The sequence below is a fragment of the Hylobates moloch genome, unplaced genomic scaffold (assembly GCF_009828535.3).
Source record: "Hylobates moloch isolate HMO894 unplaced genomic scaffold, HMol_V3 SCAFFOLD_6, whole genome shotgun sequence".
Taxonomy (NCBI): Eukaryota; Metazoa; Chordata; class Mammalia; order Primates; family Hylobatidae; genus Hylobates; species Hylobates moloch.
Window position 1 is genome coordinate 113,347,295 of NW_026652281.1, and position 19,383 is coordinate 113,366,677.

The 19,383-nt window shown below is 44.9% G+C and overlaps 1 protein-coding gene across 4 annotated transcripts in view; it reads right to left on the minus strand.

Moving 5' to 3' along the window:
* Positions 1 to 19,383, minus strand: part of TRPC7 (transient receptor potential cation channel subfamily C member 7) — a 152,716-nt gene that overhangs the window by 20,027 nt on the left and 113,306 nt on the right. For all 4 annotated transcript variants that reach the window (XM_032155975.1, XM_032155974.1, XM_032155973.1 and 1 more), the window contains 2 exons: positions 19,051 to 19,284; positions 14,878 to 15,142 (listed from right to left, as the gene is read on the minus strand). In XM_032155975.1, coding sequence (XP_032011866.1) covers positions 14,878 to 15,142; positions 19,051 to 19,284 — 499 coding nt within the window. The remainder of the gene's footprint in view (positions 1 to 14,877; positions 15,143 to 19,050; positions 19,285 to 19,383) is intronic.

The window sequence follows — 19,383 nt, forward strand, 5'->3', positions numbered from 1 at the left end:
ACTCTGTATCAGGTTGATGACCTAGAATCAAATAAGAAAGCTGGATTTTGGTTGGGAGGTTTAGACCATGCAAGTATATCTGGTAACATCTGAATGGTTAATTGCAGTTCTTTTAGTTTTCATCCAGATTTTTGGTACCACTGTGAGAAAGCACTTTTTTTTCCCTCTTTAACATTTCAGGTTTTCAACACTCACCCACAAATGGCCAGGATTAGCTAGATCTTTAAAAATATCAGCATTTCTCAAGGATTGGTATTTATTTGACAAGATGTACAAAAATACTGGTACTCGTCACTTGGGCTAAAAATCCAACACTTGACTCGCATGAATTTACAGCTCTCCCAAGTGTGATTGTGTGGGGGTGTATGTGTATCTGTGTGTGGGTGTGCATGTGTGTGTGTCTACCCAGCTGTTTGGCTCATTCCCTATGCACACTCTTCAGAGTCTGAAAAACTGATAATTGAAGTGGGATTGTATTGTCAGTGTTTGTTTTTAGTTTCTTTTAAAACTGTGATTTTGAAACAATTCATTTTAGCATTAGCGAGAAATAATTTTGTTGGGGGTTTATAAGCAACAACAGGGTATTAAGCCATTATTGCAGAGCTCCAGCTCCTGGTGCTATTCTGGAAAGGGGGAGAACTGTTTTCCTCATGTGAGATGCAGCATTTTGTGTGAAAAAGATATCATCCACCCTGTGTCATGATTCACTGCAGTACTGTGTCCCATTATGAAGCAATCTTTCAGTTATCACACTTGTGGAAGGGAACAGTGACAGATTTCAAAACCACCAGATGAACCCTAAATTCCAAACTGGAAGGAGACAGTAGGCCGTGATCTCTCTTAGAGTTGCTCCCTCCCTGGCAGGATCAGGTGAAAACTGGAGAACACAGTGTCTGAGGGGGAGGGTGGGCAGACAAGGGATGATCTAGGATTATACACTTGCCAGGGACCAACAAAGGAATGGATCAAACTTGCCAGAGAGAGAGGCTTTACCCAAATTCATCTTCCCTTTCTTACCTTGGAACAACCCAGAAACCTTTGGCTGACACAAATGAAGTGAGCAATTACAGAACACATCCAGGGAAAACTCTCTGAATTTTGATTAGGGAAAGTGGGCCTACATTCAGCTTCCATTTTTTTCTCATTTGCATCTTGCCATAAATTTTGCCACTGAGCCCTGATTTATCCTTGGTGCCTTCTCTTAGGTATTCTGTATCAATAATCTGAAGAAACACGCCTGGCTTATTAAGCAGTATGTGTTCCAGCAAGGTAGTATTTATAAATCTAGAGGCTTTGCCTTAGTCCCTCCTTTACCTGACCCCCGCAGCTCAGGATAATTAACCTGGCCTGGAATGCTGATATGTTCAGTGTGTTGTCTATCTTCCAGACAATCTTCAGTACTGCGCATCTGTTTTATTTCTATTCTGTGGTTTAAGGAGTAACTCCTGGACTTGGATTTGGCCATTTCTCCAGGAGGCTCTACAAAAGGCCCAAACTCACTGGGACTGCCAGAGTGGGAGCCACGCCCCCAGAGCAAAAACCAGCTGCACTCATCTGGGCAGGACGGGGTCTTAGACAAACTATGCATTTTTCTTTTCTTTTTTTTTTCTTTTTTTTCTGAGACAGAGTTTCACTCTTGTCGCCCAGGCTGGAGTGCAAGTGGCACGATCTTGGCTCACTGCAACCTCCACCTCCTGGGTTTAAGTGATTCTCCTGCCTCAGCCTTCAGGGTAGCTGGGATTACAGGCGCGCACCACCGTGCCCAGCTAATTTTTGTATTTTTAGTAGAGACGGGGTTTCACCATGTTGGCTAGGCTGGTCTTGAACTCCTGACCTCGTGATCTGCCCACCTCGGCCTCCCAAGGTGCTGGGATTACAGGCGTTAGCCACCGTGCCTGGCCCTAAACTATGCATTTCTAATGATCTCTTCTAAGCTGTTAAGGGAGAACATCTATGGCCCTTGCTTTCTCTTTTCGTGGGGCAAAATGAATGAGGTAATAAAATCTTCATTTAAAGAAAGGTGGGCCTATTGGTTTGACTCACCCAATATGGCTAGATTCACCATTTGAGGCTCTTGGGTCTTTCATTTGTACCCACATGTTCTTGTCATGAAGATAAGAGGACTAACTGAATAGACTAATTCTGTTGCTGTTTTTGTTTTTGTTATTAGAGGGCACCTTATGGACCGAGTTATGTCCAGTTATCTGGGCTAAACTGTAAGCAATACAATATTTTATCCATAATTCAAACCATATAACTAAATAACTTCGGAATGGAATTGAAGAGTTAAATGTTAAAAAAAAATTACACGGTAAAAACACTAGAATAAAGTATTGGTGAGAATTTATTACATAATTCTGGGCTGGGGGAAGTTTCAGAAACTACAAAGTTTGAGAGATTTGACCAAACAAAACTTTACTTGTACACATGAAAAACATAATACGTAAAAACATAAGGCAAAAGACTGAGAAAAGAATTGGTATTTGCAAACGTAAGACAAATAATGGATGATATCCTTACACAAAGAGCTGATAAATCAATATGAAAATGACAGACATCCTGGTAGGAAAAAAAGGAAAAAAATTTCAGTGAAAACTTGATGCTTTTTATGGTGATTAGAGCTCTACAATGAACTTAAGATGCCATGCTAGTGTCGTCTTCCAACTTAACATGTGGCAGGAAATAAATGAAACTTGACCTCACTACCCTGAGTGGGAGAAGACTTGTGTTGCTTTGACCTTGGGCACCCATAGTAATATATTCTTAAAGAGAAGGCTGGCATTCGAATGAGTCAATAGTAAATCACTTATCCCAAGGGCTCAAGTATTGGAGCTGGCCCTAATGCCCCATGAGGTTATGAGGCTCTCTGAGTTATATGTTAATCATCATCCACAATTTTCATGAGCTCTGGAACCCAGGGCATGGGGTGGAAAGCCAGTCATTTGGGAGAAATGGGGCTTGCTTTCAGGAAGAAAATATCTTGGAATTAGGCTAGTTACTATTTGCCATAAAGCTACTTGTCTCACAGAAAGCCCCACTGTGAACTAGCTGGTCTTAAGACTAGATTTGACGTTCTTTACTGATAGGAATGGCAACTACTGGCTCTACATCCTCTTTCCATCCACCCTAGCTAGCTATAGAGCTTGCCACAGATTCCTTCAACTGTGTCAATCGCAGGAGATGACACAGAGCTGGAGGAGTGAGAAGATCCAGGGTGCATGCCTGGGTTCAAATCTCAGCAACACCTTGTAGTGGCTCTATGAGTTTGGGCATGGTACAAAGCCTGTTTGAGTCTCAGTTTACCCAACTATGAAATTGGCATAATGATGCTTCTATTGTTCAGTTGACATGAAGATTAAATAGGCAACCTATGTGAAATACAAAGTCCAATAAATAGCAGCTATTATTTTGATTCATATATTTATTTATTGAACTATGTGCCAGGCACCGTACCAGGTGATGAGGATACACAGGTGCCCAGATCAAACGTGTTTCTGTCCTTTTGGAGGTCCCAGTCTAAAAGCAAGCCCAGTGAGATAAAAGAATGCTATGAGACTGTAAGCAGGGAGGCTCTGTTTGCCTCTGCCCTTCCCAGCATACATACAGCCCCTCAGCCCCTCAGGTGCTTCCACACAGGGCTGAATGGAGTCAATAATTCAGCTGCTTGTTTTCTGAACAAGCCTCGTTTTTCTTCTAATCTTCAAAGATCATCACAGGCCCTTGATTTCATGCAAATACTCTTTCTGATTATTCCAGCCCATGCTGTCTTTTTATATTTGACTCTGGGCCTGCAGGGAAGGGACTGAAGTTAGTCAATAGGCCACCCCAGCATAAGAAGCACTCCTAATGAAGTAAAGGAGGAAAAGTGCCCGTGAGTGATGTTGAATAGGCCACGATTTACCCTTCTCTGGGTGGGAGTGCGGGTGTGTGGGAAGGTTGGGGCTGATTTGTCATGCAGACAGCAGGGACGAGATAATCAGTTCTCCACCAGGTCTGTCTCGGCTGGATAACAGAACTTTAATAACAGGTTGCCTGAAGAGGCAGTTGTATACGGGCCTCAGAGAACAAACTGATCAACAAGGAGAGGGTTCGGGGTGACAGGAAAATTGCTGCTTCTTCAGAATGTCATCTCTCTTCCCCACTGCCAGGACTCCTAGCCCCTACCACAGAATAGTTCAGTTCAGTTCAGTTACCTACTCAAATCAGCATACAGCAGGCTAAAATTAAGCAGGAGGATCAGCCTTTAATTGAAAAAGGCTGTTTCCCAGGCTCAGCAGACAATAGCTGGCACTCTGCTAGAGTTCTGCTGAAGGAGAATAATGCTCACCTGTCATCCAAGCTGGGCTGATGGAGGAAGGTGTTTGGAATGGATAAAGATCTTCTCAGAGGCTGTGTTTCTCTAATGCCCAGACCCAGAGACTGAAAGCAGCTGGACCAGGTTTGAGGATGGTTAAATGTCTGAGAAAGTCTGAACTCATCCCTTCCTTGGCCCTGCAAAGTTCTGTCCTCCGAATCACCTCTGAGTTCTACCTTGGGTCCTAAACAAGGAGTTTGATTTAGACAGTCTAGAAGTAGAAGAGTCTGGGGCCACAGAACTGATGCCAAAGAACTGGAATATGTAAAGCCTGTGCAGCCTAGATTTATTTATACTGAGGGGTTTCACTGTACCCCATGCAGCCTGGGAACTCTTGGAGGGAAGAAGCTGTGTTTTCTTCATCTTCGAAACTGCAAACATCATCAGAGCCTGGCACATGGGAGGCATTCAACAAATTCAAAGTCAGCTGAATGAACGAACGAATGAATCCCTAACGCACATTTTGACTTCCTGTTCCCTGAGCCTAGTGTTGAGTCCAGATGATGATGAAACAATCGACATGTAAGTTCTGACTCCAGGCAAAACTGGTTTGAGTATATGTTTTTGGCCAAATAGCCTCATCTCTCTGTGCTGCTTTGTTCCTGGCTGTAAAATGGGAAAACAGTAATCTCCACTTCATAGAATTGTTGTGAGGATTGAATGAGTTAATGGAATGCTTGTGAAATGCATAAATTACTGCCTGGCACATACTAATTGCTCAATTGTTACTAATTTTATTACTAGTATTCGTTTTTTACACAATCTGCATCAACTGCAATAGGCTCCAGTATCTGACTGAAAGACTATGGAGCACTGAGATTAATTCTTAGAAAAACCCTGGGAAAACAGAAATCAGATCCTGCGCCTCTCTGTTAGTGGCTTTCCCTGTAGCTGACAAAGCCCATCATCACCCAGCACAGGCCCTCGAGGCCCTGGGTAGTCTGGTTCCTCCCGCCTCCTGGAGCCCGAGGCTGGCTCTCCCTTCACTCACTGCACTCTGCCTGGGTGCACTGGCTGAGCTCTTTCTTGGAATGCCTTCCCCTCTCTCTGTACCTGGCTGCTCCTCCTCATTTTCTCATTGAGGCTTCAGGCTCAGTCAGCATGCGCTCCACGAGACCTTCTTTGACGACCTGTCTGAAGGAGGCCCTCCCTCATGACTCTTCTGTACAGTGTCTTACTTCTCTAGCTCCCAGCACTTAATCTATAACTATCTTACTTGCCTATTTGTTTATCTTTTTGCCTCTTTTCCCTCTGAAATGTGAGCTCCGTGCTGACAGGGCCTGCTGACCTCCTTCGTCACTCTGTCCTCAGTACTCAGAATAGTGTCCAGCTTGTAGTTGGGAGGGAGGGGTCAGTGAACATTTTTGTCAATGGACGATGGAATGCTAGGAAACTGAGGCAGAAGGTGATCTGGCACTTGGCCTTACCCAGCTTGCCTCAGACCTGCCCCTGCTGGTAACATCTAGAGCTAACCCTGGACACTGCAGTTTCCTGCCACTGTCACTTTGAGAAATGGCAGCTTAAACCATGTTATCATCCTAGAACTGAATTTTAGTGCATAAAGAGGTGGGACCCTCTCCCCAGTGACCGTCAGCCTGAGAAGCAGATGGAGGGCCCCGGGCAGTGCTTGAGAGGGTGCTGTGAAGCCAGCATCCTCAGGAGCACATTTTCTGTGTGTCATCAGGTCTTTTTCCTCAAAACTTGGTGGCTCTCAGACTGTTCCAGGGGCTCACAGGTCCCAGGCTTTTAGAATCCAGGTCACAAATAAACATGAGAAGAATGTATCCATAAACATTTTATGATAGTAGAGTGTCGTTGTAACAATTCTTCTTCTAAAGTAGTCCAGGAAAAGATCTATATTTTTATCACTTGTTGGAGAGTTATACAAAGAAAAAGACCTTATATTAGACCAAAATGATCTTTTTTGACACATAAAATTCACTTCCAGGTCCCCAGCCTCTCCGAGCCTGACCTGGGCCCCACACTGATCTCAGCTGCCTTCTCCATTAAGCCTTAGAACTTTTCTGTGCTGGTTTCTCCACCTGAAAGTGGATGCAGTAAGCTCTCTTATCCCCCGAAACACCCTACACCTAACTTGCATTAATTAATTAATTAATTTTTGAGATGGGGTCTCAATCAGTTGTCCAGGTTGGTCTTGAATTCCTGGGCTCAAGCAATCCACCCACCTTGGCCTCCCAAAGTGTTGGGCTTACAGGCGTGGGCCACCGTGCCCAGCTGGTCCTGACTTGAATTTATAACATGAAAGGTGGAGATTGTAACTTTCACAGTGTAATAAAGTCTGATGGTGAAACAGCCTGTGGAGCCTCTGGATCACAGATGCCCATATTTCAACACTGACCCAGGATCCTGGGAAAAACGGGTCCTTCACAAAGCCCAGTAGGCTGATGCCATTCCTTGTTCCCCGCCTGCAAACACATTCAGCACACTCTGCACAGGGAAACTGGCAGTAGGCCAAGCTCCTAGGGTGCCTCAGGGTGACCTCTCCCTGGGTTTCTCTCAATATATCATTGGTTCTGGTGAGTTTTACGATGTATTTCGGCCTGGGCAGCCTCAGCAGGATCCCCTTTGCAGCCAGAGCTTGCCACTCTACCCCTTGCCCTGCTTCTCCATCCCACTACTCCCTGCATGTAGCAGTGCACCCTCTCTCACAGGGCTCCTGCCAGAGCCTCCCAGGGGATCTGGCTCAGCAACTTTTGTAGCTGCTTTTCTTTCACATTCCTGTCTTTCAGAACATTTTCTCAATTTGTAAACATGCCCTCATTCCTGTGGTTATTTGATTAACATCTATCTTCTCAACCAGTCTGCAAGTTTCATGAGGGGAGGGACCATATCTGCTTTTGCTCACAGTAGAATCCCAGCTTGGGCCTCCACTCTCATCCCTTCCAACCCACCCTTCATGCAGGTGCCACAGCACTCTTCCTGAAAGCAGACCCAATTACATCTTCCTCCTTTTACAAAGGCCTTAGCGGAGACTCTAACATTCTGTCAGGACTTATGAAGTGCTTCACAATCTAGCTCCCATCTGATGCTCTGATTTAATCTTCTGCCATCTACCCAAATGTCTTCCTATGTGAAGCTCTCCAAAAATGCCTTGCACAGGCCAGAGTGCCCTTCCAGTCATCCTCCCAAACTCTCTGTTTAGAGCCACCCCTTCCAGGAAGCCTTCTCTGACTGCCAGGCAGGGCTCAGTGCTTCCTCCTCCCTGTGCTACTCAAGTACCCTTTGATGATGATCATACAGGATTGTAGCTGTTTGCTTTCCGCCCCCTGCAGAATCTCCACTCATTCACAAGTTTCCTGGGGTCAGAATTGTCTTATTAATCTCTAGGGCCTCAGGAACAAACACCACTTGGCATAGAGTAGTTGCTCCATACATGTTTGTCAAATGAGGGAGCTCACTTTGGAACAGAAACTTGCTTTATCCAGGGGAGAATCACAGTCTGCATATTAGAGCTGAGATATGTAGAATCAGCAGGTTCTCAATGGTAATCAAAATCTGAGTCAGTATGCTCTTCTTCAGAATTGACTACTATAGGAGAGCAACTCAACTCTTAGAGTCTTAGCATCCATCTCAAAGTGTAGGCCCTAGTGTGAGTGATGGAAATTTTAGGCCTAAGGTGGAGGATGGGCTTGGAGTCATGCGGATTTGGATTCAGATTCTCTCATTGGCTCTATGATCTTGGGCAAGTCTGGTACCTCTCTGAGCCTCAGTTTCCTGTAATAGTATTTTTGTTATTCCACTGTGGATTAAATGAGAAAGCAGGTGCATATTTTTCATGAGTTGGTCAACAATTTGATATTTATTATTATTATTCCTGCTCTTTACTGACTCCAAAAGGATCATCTGAAGCCTCAATTTCAGCTCTAAGCCGAGTACGTGAAGCTCAGCCTCCAAGCTGGGACAGTCCGTGGTGGGTGGGGCTGTGTGGGCAGAGTCTTAAGGATCCTCTCCCTCAGCTGCAGTTCCCATAGCTGGAAGGGGAATCTGGCTTCTCTATGGCAAGGACAAGCTGGGTGGGGCTGAATCATTGCCTCCTGAATCCCTCCCTTATAAAGTATGGAAATTTCCCATAAGTGTCACGGAAAATAGAAGTTTCTAATTTTGCCTAGCATTGCTGAAGCTACTTCCATTAAAATGATTCCTGGGGAGACAGAACAACCTTAATAGAGGTATTATTTTGATTAGAAAACTCTCAACCCAGCTATGTTATGAAGCTGACTTCACAACAGCCTATAGAAAAGATGGGCTGAGATGATCTTTTGAGAAACAGAACCCCCATTTAGTCTCCAATCAGGATTGAGTCTGGAAGGCCAGGTTCACCCAAAGGGGAGACAGGGGCCCACCATGGGTTGTGTTAGAGCACCCTTCACTTCCTACTCCGGACCACCTCATTGTCTCCGGCCCCTCCTATTCTCTGTGTAGCTGTCCCATCACAGTCACCAGCTAGGGTATGAGAAAGGCACCCTTTTCCTTCCTTCCTTCCTTCCTTCCGAAAGGCACCCTTTTCCTTCCTTCCTTCCTTCCTTCCTTCCTTCCTTCCTTCCTTCCTTCCTTCCTTCCTTCCCTCCCCCCCCTTTTTTTTTTTGGACGTAGTTTCACTCTGTCACCCAGGCTGCAGTGCAGTGGCACAATCTCGGCTTACTGCAACCTCCGCCTCACAGGTTCAAGTGATTCTCCTGCCTCAATCTTCCAAGTAGCTGGGAAAACAGGTGCGAGCCACCACACCCGGCTAATTTTTGTACTTTTAGTAGAGATGCGGTTTTGCCATGTTGGCCAGGCTGGTCTCAAACTCCTGACCTCAAGTGATCCACCTGCCTTGGCCTCCCAAAGTGCTGGGATTATAGGTGTGAGCCACCGCGCCCAGCCTAGACACCCTTTTTCTATGTATTGTCACTCAGCTGTATTTCATCTATGAGCCATGGACCTTTTATTGCTCTTTTTCTAACCCTGTAACAAGAGTGCTGGGACCCCAGGAGTTCCATACAACATAAGCAGAAAGTCTTCACTTTATGGAATATGTGCATTTCAGCAAAGTTGGCTATAAAACAAACCTCCAAAAAGCGAATCCTATTTGTCTACTGACTTTTATGATAAGGTTAAAAATATGTCTCCAATCACAAAATTCCTAACAGTTTGAACTGAGAACTTTTCTTAAAGACTTTATTAAAGGAAGTGTGTTCTCAGGCGATTTTTCTCTCCACTTCCTTACCCATGTCTTGGGATACTTCGATTTTGTACTCTGAGAGCATAAACCTTGTCTGAACACTTTTCCTTTCCTCGCCTGTGGTCATTTTCAGTTTCTAATAGAAGTGGCTTGGAGATAATGAGTTGCCAGCAGGTGTACTATCTGTCATGCCCAGACAGGCCCCAGCTCACCAACTAGTGACCCATGCTCCTCCCCTCAGGCCAGCACTGGACACAGAAGTGGCTATGAAAAACAACCCAGACCTTTGAGAAAATTCTTGGTTCTGAAGTGGAAGGAGGCTGAAAAATTAGGAACTATTCATAGGATCTGACTTTGGGGCTTGCTCCCACTGGCTCTGGCTACCTCTTCAGTAGCTTGTGCTTAAAAAAAATTGCCTGCATAGAGCCTGAAATCCCACTAAGACACTCACTTAAGTTAACAAGCTCCTTGTTTTGGAAGTACACAGAGCTGAGAGTGACTTCCATCTCCATATTGGTGCAATGATGAGGTTGGATCAGATTAGCATTTCTCATACTGTGATCTTAGACCATCTGTACCAGAATCTTCCAGGGGCTTGTTAGTGCTGATTTCTGGGTCCTACCCAGAACTACTGTAATTACACTCTCTAAGAGGAAGAGCCTGGGAAGTCCCACATTTAGCCACCTCCCCAGGTGACTCTGATGTGGTTTGAGAACCACTGATCTGTTAAGGCTGCTCATACTGTGTATTTATTCACACCTTGGGCTAAACCAATTTAATCCATCAATTTTCTTCTAGCCTCTTCATTGAGGTCTGCCAGATGGAGAAAATGAGAATCTGGGAGTGGCTGGAGGGAGGCGGTATGTGATTTTAGAACTGGAATACTCTGGGCGATAGGGCAGGGCTTGGTTGAGGATTGGGGGCTGCAGTTGGTAGAGAAGTCTTTCTTCTTTTCTTTCCCTTTGTCTTAGAGTGCCTGCCCTACCTCTTCCCCTTGGGACAGTGCTACAACATGGTAAGACTGGTTTTTGTGAGCTGGCCTGGGACTGCACCCCTAGGGTGAGCAGAGCTCATATGAAAAAGCTCCCTGTAGGTTCCTAACAGCTGACTTTCGAAGTGGACTCCTGAACAGTCTTTAGAGATTCCAACTGCCCTTGGACATGGCAGCAATGGGGTTGGGGGGAGGTCAAAAGTGGGGCTGGGGGGATACCTGCAGTGTGCTCCAACCCAAATTTCCCTTCTGTAGGATTGGGTCTGCCAAGTCTATAGAAACAGATGCCGAGTTCTATAGACTCCTGCCTTACCCTACAAGCTCAAAATTCCACAGAGAACAGGCCACTCACCTGTGGGTGGGTCAAAGGGAAGATTATGAGCTGGGCAGGGCGGCCTGGGGATGGGCTGCTCCGGAGCAAACATTCACCTGGTGAGGCTGTTTGACTTCATCATCAGCATGGCTGGCACTCAGAACAGCTTTGAGTATCCTAAGACACGAGTCTCATTTATTCTCACATGGCTTTTTTTTTTTTAATTAACAAAGAAGATCTCTTGGGGGTGACATGCTCCAGAGAGCAGTCAAAAGGTAAAAGATGACATTTACAAAAATCCATTCTTTTCTCTCTCCACTTCACTGCTCTATTGACTGTTTTCCTGTTCAATCAAATCCTATTCACAGCTACACATCCCATTTCAGGAACTGCCAAGGCGATAAATCTCCTGTGCTTTCTTCACTGTGCTTGCCGCCTCCCCACCCTTTCTCCTCTTCCCTATCCTAGAAGGCCTGGGGTCCTCTTGGTTGGGTCCCTTGTGTCTAGGAAATCTTCATTCAGTTTGCCTTTCCCCATGACTCTTCCTAATCCCAAAGACCCCAACCCAAGCCACCTGCCTTCCTCCCTGTATGGATTAGCTGTGCTGCATCTAGTTGAGAATTGTGGCTAGGTCAGCCCTACTCTAAAGTCATAATCTCTCTCTCTCTCTCTTTCGCCCTCCCCTCCCCTCCCCTCCCTCTCTCCTTCCCTCACTTCCTTATTTCCTTCCTCTTACTCCTTCTCCTCCTTCTTTCTTCTTTAATGAGGTTTCACTATATTGGCCAGGCTGGTCTCAAACTCTTGGGGATCCTCCCACCTCAGCCTCCCAGTGTTGGGATTATAGACATGAGCCACCAGGCCTGGCCCCTTTGTCATTTTTCTGTGTGTCATGGCACTGATCTTCTGAGGGAGTGAGGGACTGTGGGCTGGTGACACAGGCTCTCTGTAGAGGAGGGAAGAGGGATTGCACTGAACACTCTGGGCAGTAGGAGCAGGACAGAAGTCCACACTGTCAAATGCCCAGTCTACTGTTTATTTGACTACTTTGACTCTGGCTTCCTTTCTCCTGTTTATTCCCTCATTCTTGTTCATAAAGCATTTAATGAGCAAACAACCTTTGCAAGGCACCATGCTAGGCTAGAAACACAGGAGGGACACCAGGGTCTGATCACAGAAAGTAAGAGCCTTCGTTTGTCGGCTGACATCCTCTCCATGTTCAGTAGCAACGCATCCCATGTGGAGTGGATACATTTAGTTTTACCTATAGTGGATCTAGAGCAAATTTGCTTTTGGGTGATTGAAACTTATTCTATTCCTTCAGCAGTTAATCACTAAGTATTGGAGTGATATAAAGAGGTCCAGCTGATTCAACAATGTGCTTGGCCTGTGCTGGTGGACAGTGTGTAAGCTGTCCACCAGAAAGGGCGCTATAGACCAATTCAGTACTCAGGTGTCTTTTCTTGCAATTTATTCTTCCCTGAGGATAAATTATTCACCATCTCCATTATCATCATTACTATTTATTGAAGGCTCACTTTATGCCAAGCATTGCATTTGATCATATTTCTTCTTATTGGATCCTTATAACAATCCTGTGAAGTTGGCTCTCTTAGTATTCTCATTTCGGAGCTGGGAAAATTGAGGCCCAAGGGATTTAAGCACTTGCCCAAGGCCACAAAGTCAGTAAGAGGCCGAGCTCAGACTGAAACCTAGACTGTCGGTCCATGGGGTACCAAGGCTCCAACATAGCCTGTGGGCTGAGGAGCAGAGCCAAGCACCTCTCAGGTGCATTTCTCAGCACTGGGCCTGGCACCTATTCTCTGTGACACACAAACTACTTTGCTTCAGGGAGTAACAGCTTCTGTGGTTCAGCAGCACCAGAGTCCCACTCTTTTGGGTAGTTTCAGCTGGGTGGGGCAGTGCAGTCCATAATTCTGAGCTCAGTGGCACAGAATCCATTGTACTTGGTTCTCAGAGACAAGTATCTCACCTTAATGGGTGATTTCTCCAGAAGAGTAAGATGAGGCCCTGCTGCAACCTGGAAATTGCTCAGGGAGTCTGAGGGGCAGGGCTCAGAGCCATTTCTACTAGCTGGAAAACTGACATTCTAGGCCACTCAGGGCTTCCTGGGGACAAGTGTCAGGAAGTGCTTAGCCCCGTTGATCCTGGCTGCTGTGCTGGCATTCCACAAGGCTGAAAACCTGACTATCCTCCTTTCAAGATTTTGGGCAAGAGCTTGGTGAAGGCAAGAAGTTCTGGAGCTGAGTGGGTCTGGGGCAGGACATAGACTGGAAACACTTCTGTTTCATAAAGTGAAACAGAAAGTAACACTTTCCGTTACATAAAGTGTTTCAGGCACTTTATGTAAACATCCTCATTTATCCATAAAGGTATTTGTGAGTAAGGTAGGAAATCTTATTTTCATTTTAAAGACGAAGACACAGAGACTCAGATAAATCAAATGACTTAAGTTCACCAGCCAGTATATGCCTGTGTCAGGAAGTATATTCAGGTCTTCCACACTCTTCCACTAGACCCATCTCGGTGCTACTGATGGCTGGCCCTCCAGGAGACTATCTGGCATCCTGCCCCGCCCCCATCCCCAGGGGAGGAGCTTTGGATCTTTGTGGACACAGGCTTAGAGAGCTCCATCACCACTTCCACGGTGGGGGATGTGCATGCCATTGTGTTACTCTGCCTGCTTTCTGGAGCACCCCTAGCAGCTACTTCTGGACCCCAATTTCAGTGTCTTGCCTCATGCTCAGGCTGCATGCCTCCTGCCTCTCTCACATGGGCTTTCCTTCCTGCTGCAGAGGCACATGATGCTGCAGGACTTGCTGGGTGCCCACACACAAGACCTGGCTTGCCCAGCCAGGCATGGAGAGCTGTGACCTGCAACCGCTCACAGACCTGCTGCCCATGCTGTGTGGATATGGCTTCCCCAGGGCTGCCCTGGAAGTGTAGGTGAGTTAATGTCCTATGCAGTGACTAATGAGAGACAGCAGATGGGACTGATCTGGATGATAAATTCTCTGTTTCTCAGCCTGATGGGCTATTCTGAGATGTGGTCTTTCCAGATAGTCCCCCTGGAGAGGTCCATCATGCCCAGGCTGTGTATTCTGGTGGACGGTGGCCAGGGAGCTGCCTGGATTTGCTTTCCCCATCCTCACTTCACACACCTCTCATGCAGCAACACCTTGTACTTGCTTCCCCTCTTCCCATTCTTCACTTTCCTTTTTCCTTCAGTCTTATTTCCCTTAGATTGCAACTCCCTCGCTCTAATAAAGTGTTAGCATGCAACTTTTACCCAGAGTTCTGTTTTCTAGGTAACACAGGCTAAGACAATAATAATAGTAATAATATTTTTTTTACCACATATTGAGAGTTTACTACGTGAGTTACATCATCTCACTGAATCCTTGCACAATCTCTATGAAGAAGGTACTATTATTATCACCATTTTAAAAATGAGAAAATGAAGTCTTAGAGATGTTAACCCATTTCCCCTTTGCCCCAAGAATACTCGCCAGCATGCTTGCTGCTGCATTGTTTACCCTGAGATAACTCATGGATTGCAGTCCTAACTTTACCCCCAAAGTTTACCACAAAATCTCTCACTTTTATTATTATTTTCACGTCACTCTAGTATATCAACTTTGGAAACAAAAGACACCATTCTATTAATGGCATTCTGTTTTTAGTAGTGGTCTTTCCATTTATGAAATACAGTAATTCCTGATTGCTGAAAATGTCAAATCCTAGAAAACGTAGCATTCCTACATGTGATTTTTTTTTTTTCTAAATGGGAATATGCTCTTGGTCACACGGAATGTAAGTGGCAAAGTGAGGATTGAACTCAACTCTTCTGTTCAACTCCAGAAACTGAACTTTAAGCCACCTTTGAATAAAGTTGCCTTTAACCTTGAGAGATAGCAAGGAAACAACAGTCTCTGCAAGAAGCCACCTTCAGGAGACTCCCAAGGATTCCCAGGAAGCCCTGGGAGAACCTCAGGGGAAAGCCCTCAGATACTCACGTTGTAAACGCTGGGTTGTATTTGGCACCTCGGTAGTAAGAGTACAGGTTGAACATCCCAATCATGAAGGCCACAAATACCATGATGAAAATGACCATGAACTTGAAGATATCTTTCACAGTTCTCCCTAGCGAGATCTGCAGGGGCCCAAAACTCTCGTTGGCTGGCAGGATGTATGCAATGCGAGAGAAGCTCAGCACGACGGCTATCGCATAGAGCCCTTCCGATATGATCTGAGGGTCTGAAGGCCACCACTTGTCCCTGGCTAAAAGAAAACAATCTGGGTTACTCACTAGGCCACAGGATCTATTCTAGAAGAGAAACCAGTTAGGCATCTTTAGAGGTCTCCAACTGCATCTTTTGCCATTCTTGTCCTTGTCCTTAAATTAATCCCAGTATCCAGAAGTTGCCACCCTCCCTCTTGGAATGTGCTGGACCATCTGCCTGGAACACTCTTCTCTCACTTCGAAGTATGATTCATTCCTAATCCTCCTCTAAGACTCTGCTCAGGCATCACCTCTTTCAGGAAGCCTTCTGTGATCCCCCTCACCCCCACCATGGGCTGGGCAGGTTCCCAGTTTCCGTCTGTGCTCCCATTGTATCCTGTACACCCTCCATGTCTTGGCACTCACCAGGCCACTTGCTATTCTGTCTCCCTCACCAGTGTTTAGCTCTATGCTCAGGAACTGTCCCACTCACTGGGGAGGCAGTGTGAGGAGAGAGATGGGCAAGAGCATGGACTTGGAGTCAGACAGCCCTGAGGCTGAATGTGGCCCATCCACCTACTGGCCACATGACTCTGAGAGACAACTAACTAACTAACCTTTTGAGCTTTATTTTCCTCATCTCTAAATTATGGATAATATCCATCTCACAGGACTGTAGAGAGGATGAAATGAAATCATATATGTAAAGTGCTCAGCACAGGGTCTGGTACACAGCAGGTACAGCTAAATGTTTGTCAAATGACTGAATAAACTTTTAACCACAAGTTTAGACCAGACACAGGTCAGAACAAATAAGCTCACATGGGGACCAGGAATCTAAAGGATCTTGCCTGAGAAAATACTCTTGGGTTTTGTTCCTCAGGTACTGTGTGCTGGGATATTTGCTCCTTAAGCTAAGGCCCCAAAAGTTGTGACCAGTCAGGCGGGTTTGCCACGACAGCCCTGTTCCAAGTAGGCAAGGGTCCTAGGACTAATCCTGAGCTGGGAAGGCTCTGCTTGTGGTCACTGTGACCACAAGGGCCTGAGCTCTCTTATGGGTATTTCTGCAGCAGAGCAAACCTGCAAAGTGTTCCTATTGCAGTTCTAATGGTACAAGGAGCAGCATCTATCATGAATCAGCTGTCTATTACATATCAGTGATTCTCAAGTGAGGGCAGCACTTCTCTCATGGAGGATGTGTGGGGGTGTCTCTGGTTGTCACAGTGACTGAACAGGAGTATTACTGGGATGCTAATGTCCTGCAGTGCCCCAGACAGATCTGTACAATGAAAACTGCCCTGCTGGAAAAGCTAATAGTGTCCCTATTGAGAAATGCCGAGTGAAACATTAATTGAGAAACATTGAGAAACCTAAATTAGCACTTACACTTACATTAGCTGTAATTTTCACAACAGCCCTGTAGAGTAGATATCATTATTGCCATTTTTAAGATTGGATTTAGGGTATGGGGTCCTTTTCAGAGCCCGGTAAATGCAGATAGCAAGGATATTACATAGCAATTCGTGGCATTCCAAGGGAGATTGAAGAGGAAGGCTTTTATTCTTTATTTTCAAAACTAGGCTCTGTTAAATAATTATAATAATAGAGAGCAGTTAAGAAACCTTTAGTAAAGGAAGCCAGGCCACAAAGTTTCATGGAATGATTCTAAATTGCATTTGGAAATATAATAACATTACAGATTCTATGTTCTCATCAAGGTCATACCTCAAAAATCCATGAAAGACTAGCAAGCAGAATAAATTATATGTTTTCCAATATATCTGTCATTTTCTATAGATAAATATTTGGATAAGATAAAATAAGACATAACTTCACCCGTTAAACAGAAGGCAAAAAAGGAATTCTTTGTTTCTGCAGCCTCTAGCTCACCATCTTAAACCTCAGTCACAATAACAAGACACTCTTATAATCTACTCAGATAGATTTAGCTGTTGTCAGATCCTGGTGACTCGGTCAGGACTTATATTGAAAAATATTATATTTCAACTGACTTGTAAAGAGTTGTGATGAGCGTAGAATGAACAGCACTGTGATGATTTGGACAAAGGGGTTTTCTCCTTAGAGCTATTTCCAAGAGAAAAATTGCCCTATCACAACCTGAAAAATTGGTATCTGCGCATTTGGTGCTGTAGAGGTTGGAAGGATCCACTGTCCAGCTGGCCACAAGAGGGCTCTCTTGCCCTGTAACTGGAGCACAAGTGAAGCCAGAAATCCAAAGGATTTCCAAGGGCACAGCGTGAACCGCAAATACAAGAGCAACAACGTACTATGCTTTGGGTTGGGTGAGACCTTAATACAACCCATAAAGCAACAGAAGTCGGAAGTGGACAATACTGCAGCCTGAATCCTGGCACTAAGAAAAGTACATAATGCAGTATCAATATTCTCTCATCCTTCCTTGATGAACCCTGAACAAGACAGAGAGGATAATATCCAAGCTATTTTGCTTTAAGAAAGTCTGAATTTGCCAAACCCCAAAATGGCACAGGGTGGGTGGGTGGATGATTTGTAATACTACAAGACTCTTCATTTCTCAATGGAGATTTCCCTACCACATTTACATGTAACATAATCTACACTGAAAATGGGCAGTTACTCAACTTTTGCATTAAGCGAACAACCCTCTGCAGATCATTGTTGTATCTGACCACAGAATCATTGTTGTGTCGTACCACAAAGATTCTGTGGTCCCGGAGCCATCCGGCTTCATGTAACAGGGACATTCAACACTCAATCCCTTCAAGATGTTGCAGCTACCATTAACAAATGCCTACTAAGTGTCCAGCTGCTTTTTACTGTTAATAAGTATCTACTGGTCCTTCAACCTTTAACATCTTTCTGTTTCAGTACAGAAATTACAGTGTTTGAACAAGAAAATGACCAAAAAGGTAGTAGTAAGACATAACTTACGTTAAAATAAGCAGACAATAGCTGCTACCATTAAGTGAGCATTTACTATTTTCACAGCAGAGTGCAAAGCGCTTCACATACACTATTTTATTCAACCCTCAAAACAAACTTTTTGACATAGGTATTATTATCTCTGTTTTATGTATGAGAAAAGAGAGCTCAGAAAAGTTAAGTAAACAAGATCTCACAGTAAACTACTGAACTAGGATTTGAATCCAGGTCTCTTCTACTCCAAAGCTTGGGGACATAACTACTATGCTATTCAGCATGATTTTCAAATCATGTCAGGCCAGGAGTCCCTGCTATACAAGGCAAGCCTGGATTTTCTGGAAACATTATAAACCCTGCTATAAAAACCTGATTCTTCATGTTTAAAATAGGGACAAAAGAAGGACCCTTTTTTGCCGGGCTATTTGCAAGAATTAGAATTGTGCGTATAAAATGTCTACACAGTTCCTGGCACATAGTAGGTTCTCAATAAACATAACTATTATTAGTATTCCTAAAGTCTCAATCTACTACATCAAACTGTAAGGCTTTGTGTTTTGCAAGAATTAAGGTAATTAAGGTATCTTCTAAGAATGTATCTTGCCACCAAGCAATAACTGGGAAAGCAGGATTTATTTTTGCACAAAACACAGGGATCCAATATAGAAAGAAAATTCTTCCGCATATACATATCCCTTCAGTGCTCCTGGATGCACATCAGAAACAAGGCGTTTCTTAAAAACAAACAAACTACAGAAATGTTCCCAAGGGCCTTTCAGAAACAAACTCATCCTTAACACAAAAAGATTCATTTCTCAAAGTCACTAATTCCACGTTCTATTCTGCTGGCTACACTCCCAGGACCAAGGGTTTTTTTGAGGTGGAAAGGATGCTCTGCACTGACCGTGGAACTGCCAAAGTCAGCTGCGTTACAGTTCATGGGCCACTTGATTACAAATGACGTTACAAATTCACCAGCCACAGTGAAGCACCAGGCCCACGTCCCGGAAGCGCCAGAATGGAGTAGGGGAAGCACCCTCCGACTCACCGTAGGTGAAGTATGCCACTTCCGGTGGAAGCGAGACATTGTGCAGCGTGTCGTCCTGCACGTGCTGGTCCACGTACAGCTGCGCCTCCGTGGCCTTCAGGAAGGCCATGAAGCGTGCCGTGAAGGAGGCCACGAAGATGGACAGCATCCCGAAATCTAGCAGGTTCCACAAGTGCAGCACGTACTCCCGTGGCCCCTCCTCCCAGATTTCCTTGCATTCGGACCAAATCATTCCTGTGGGAGGAGAAGGCCAGGCTCATTTTTCATTTCTCTCGGCATTTGTGACCGCATGAGGCCATGGAGGGAACCAGAGTACAAATGTAAATATCAGCT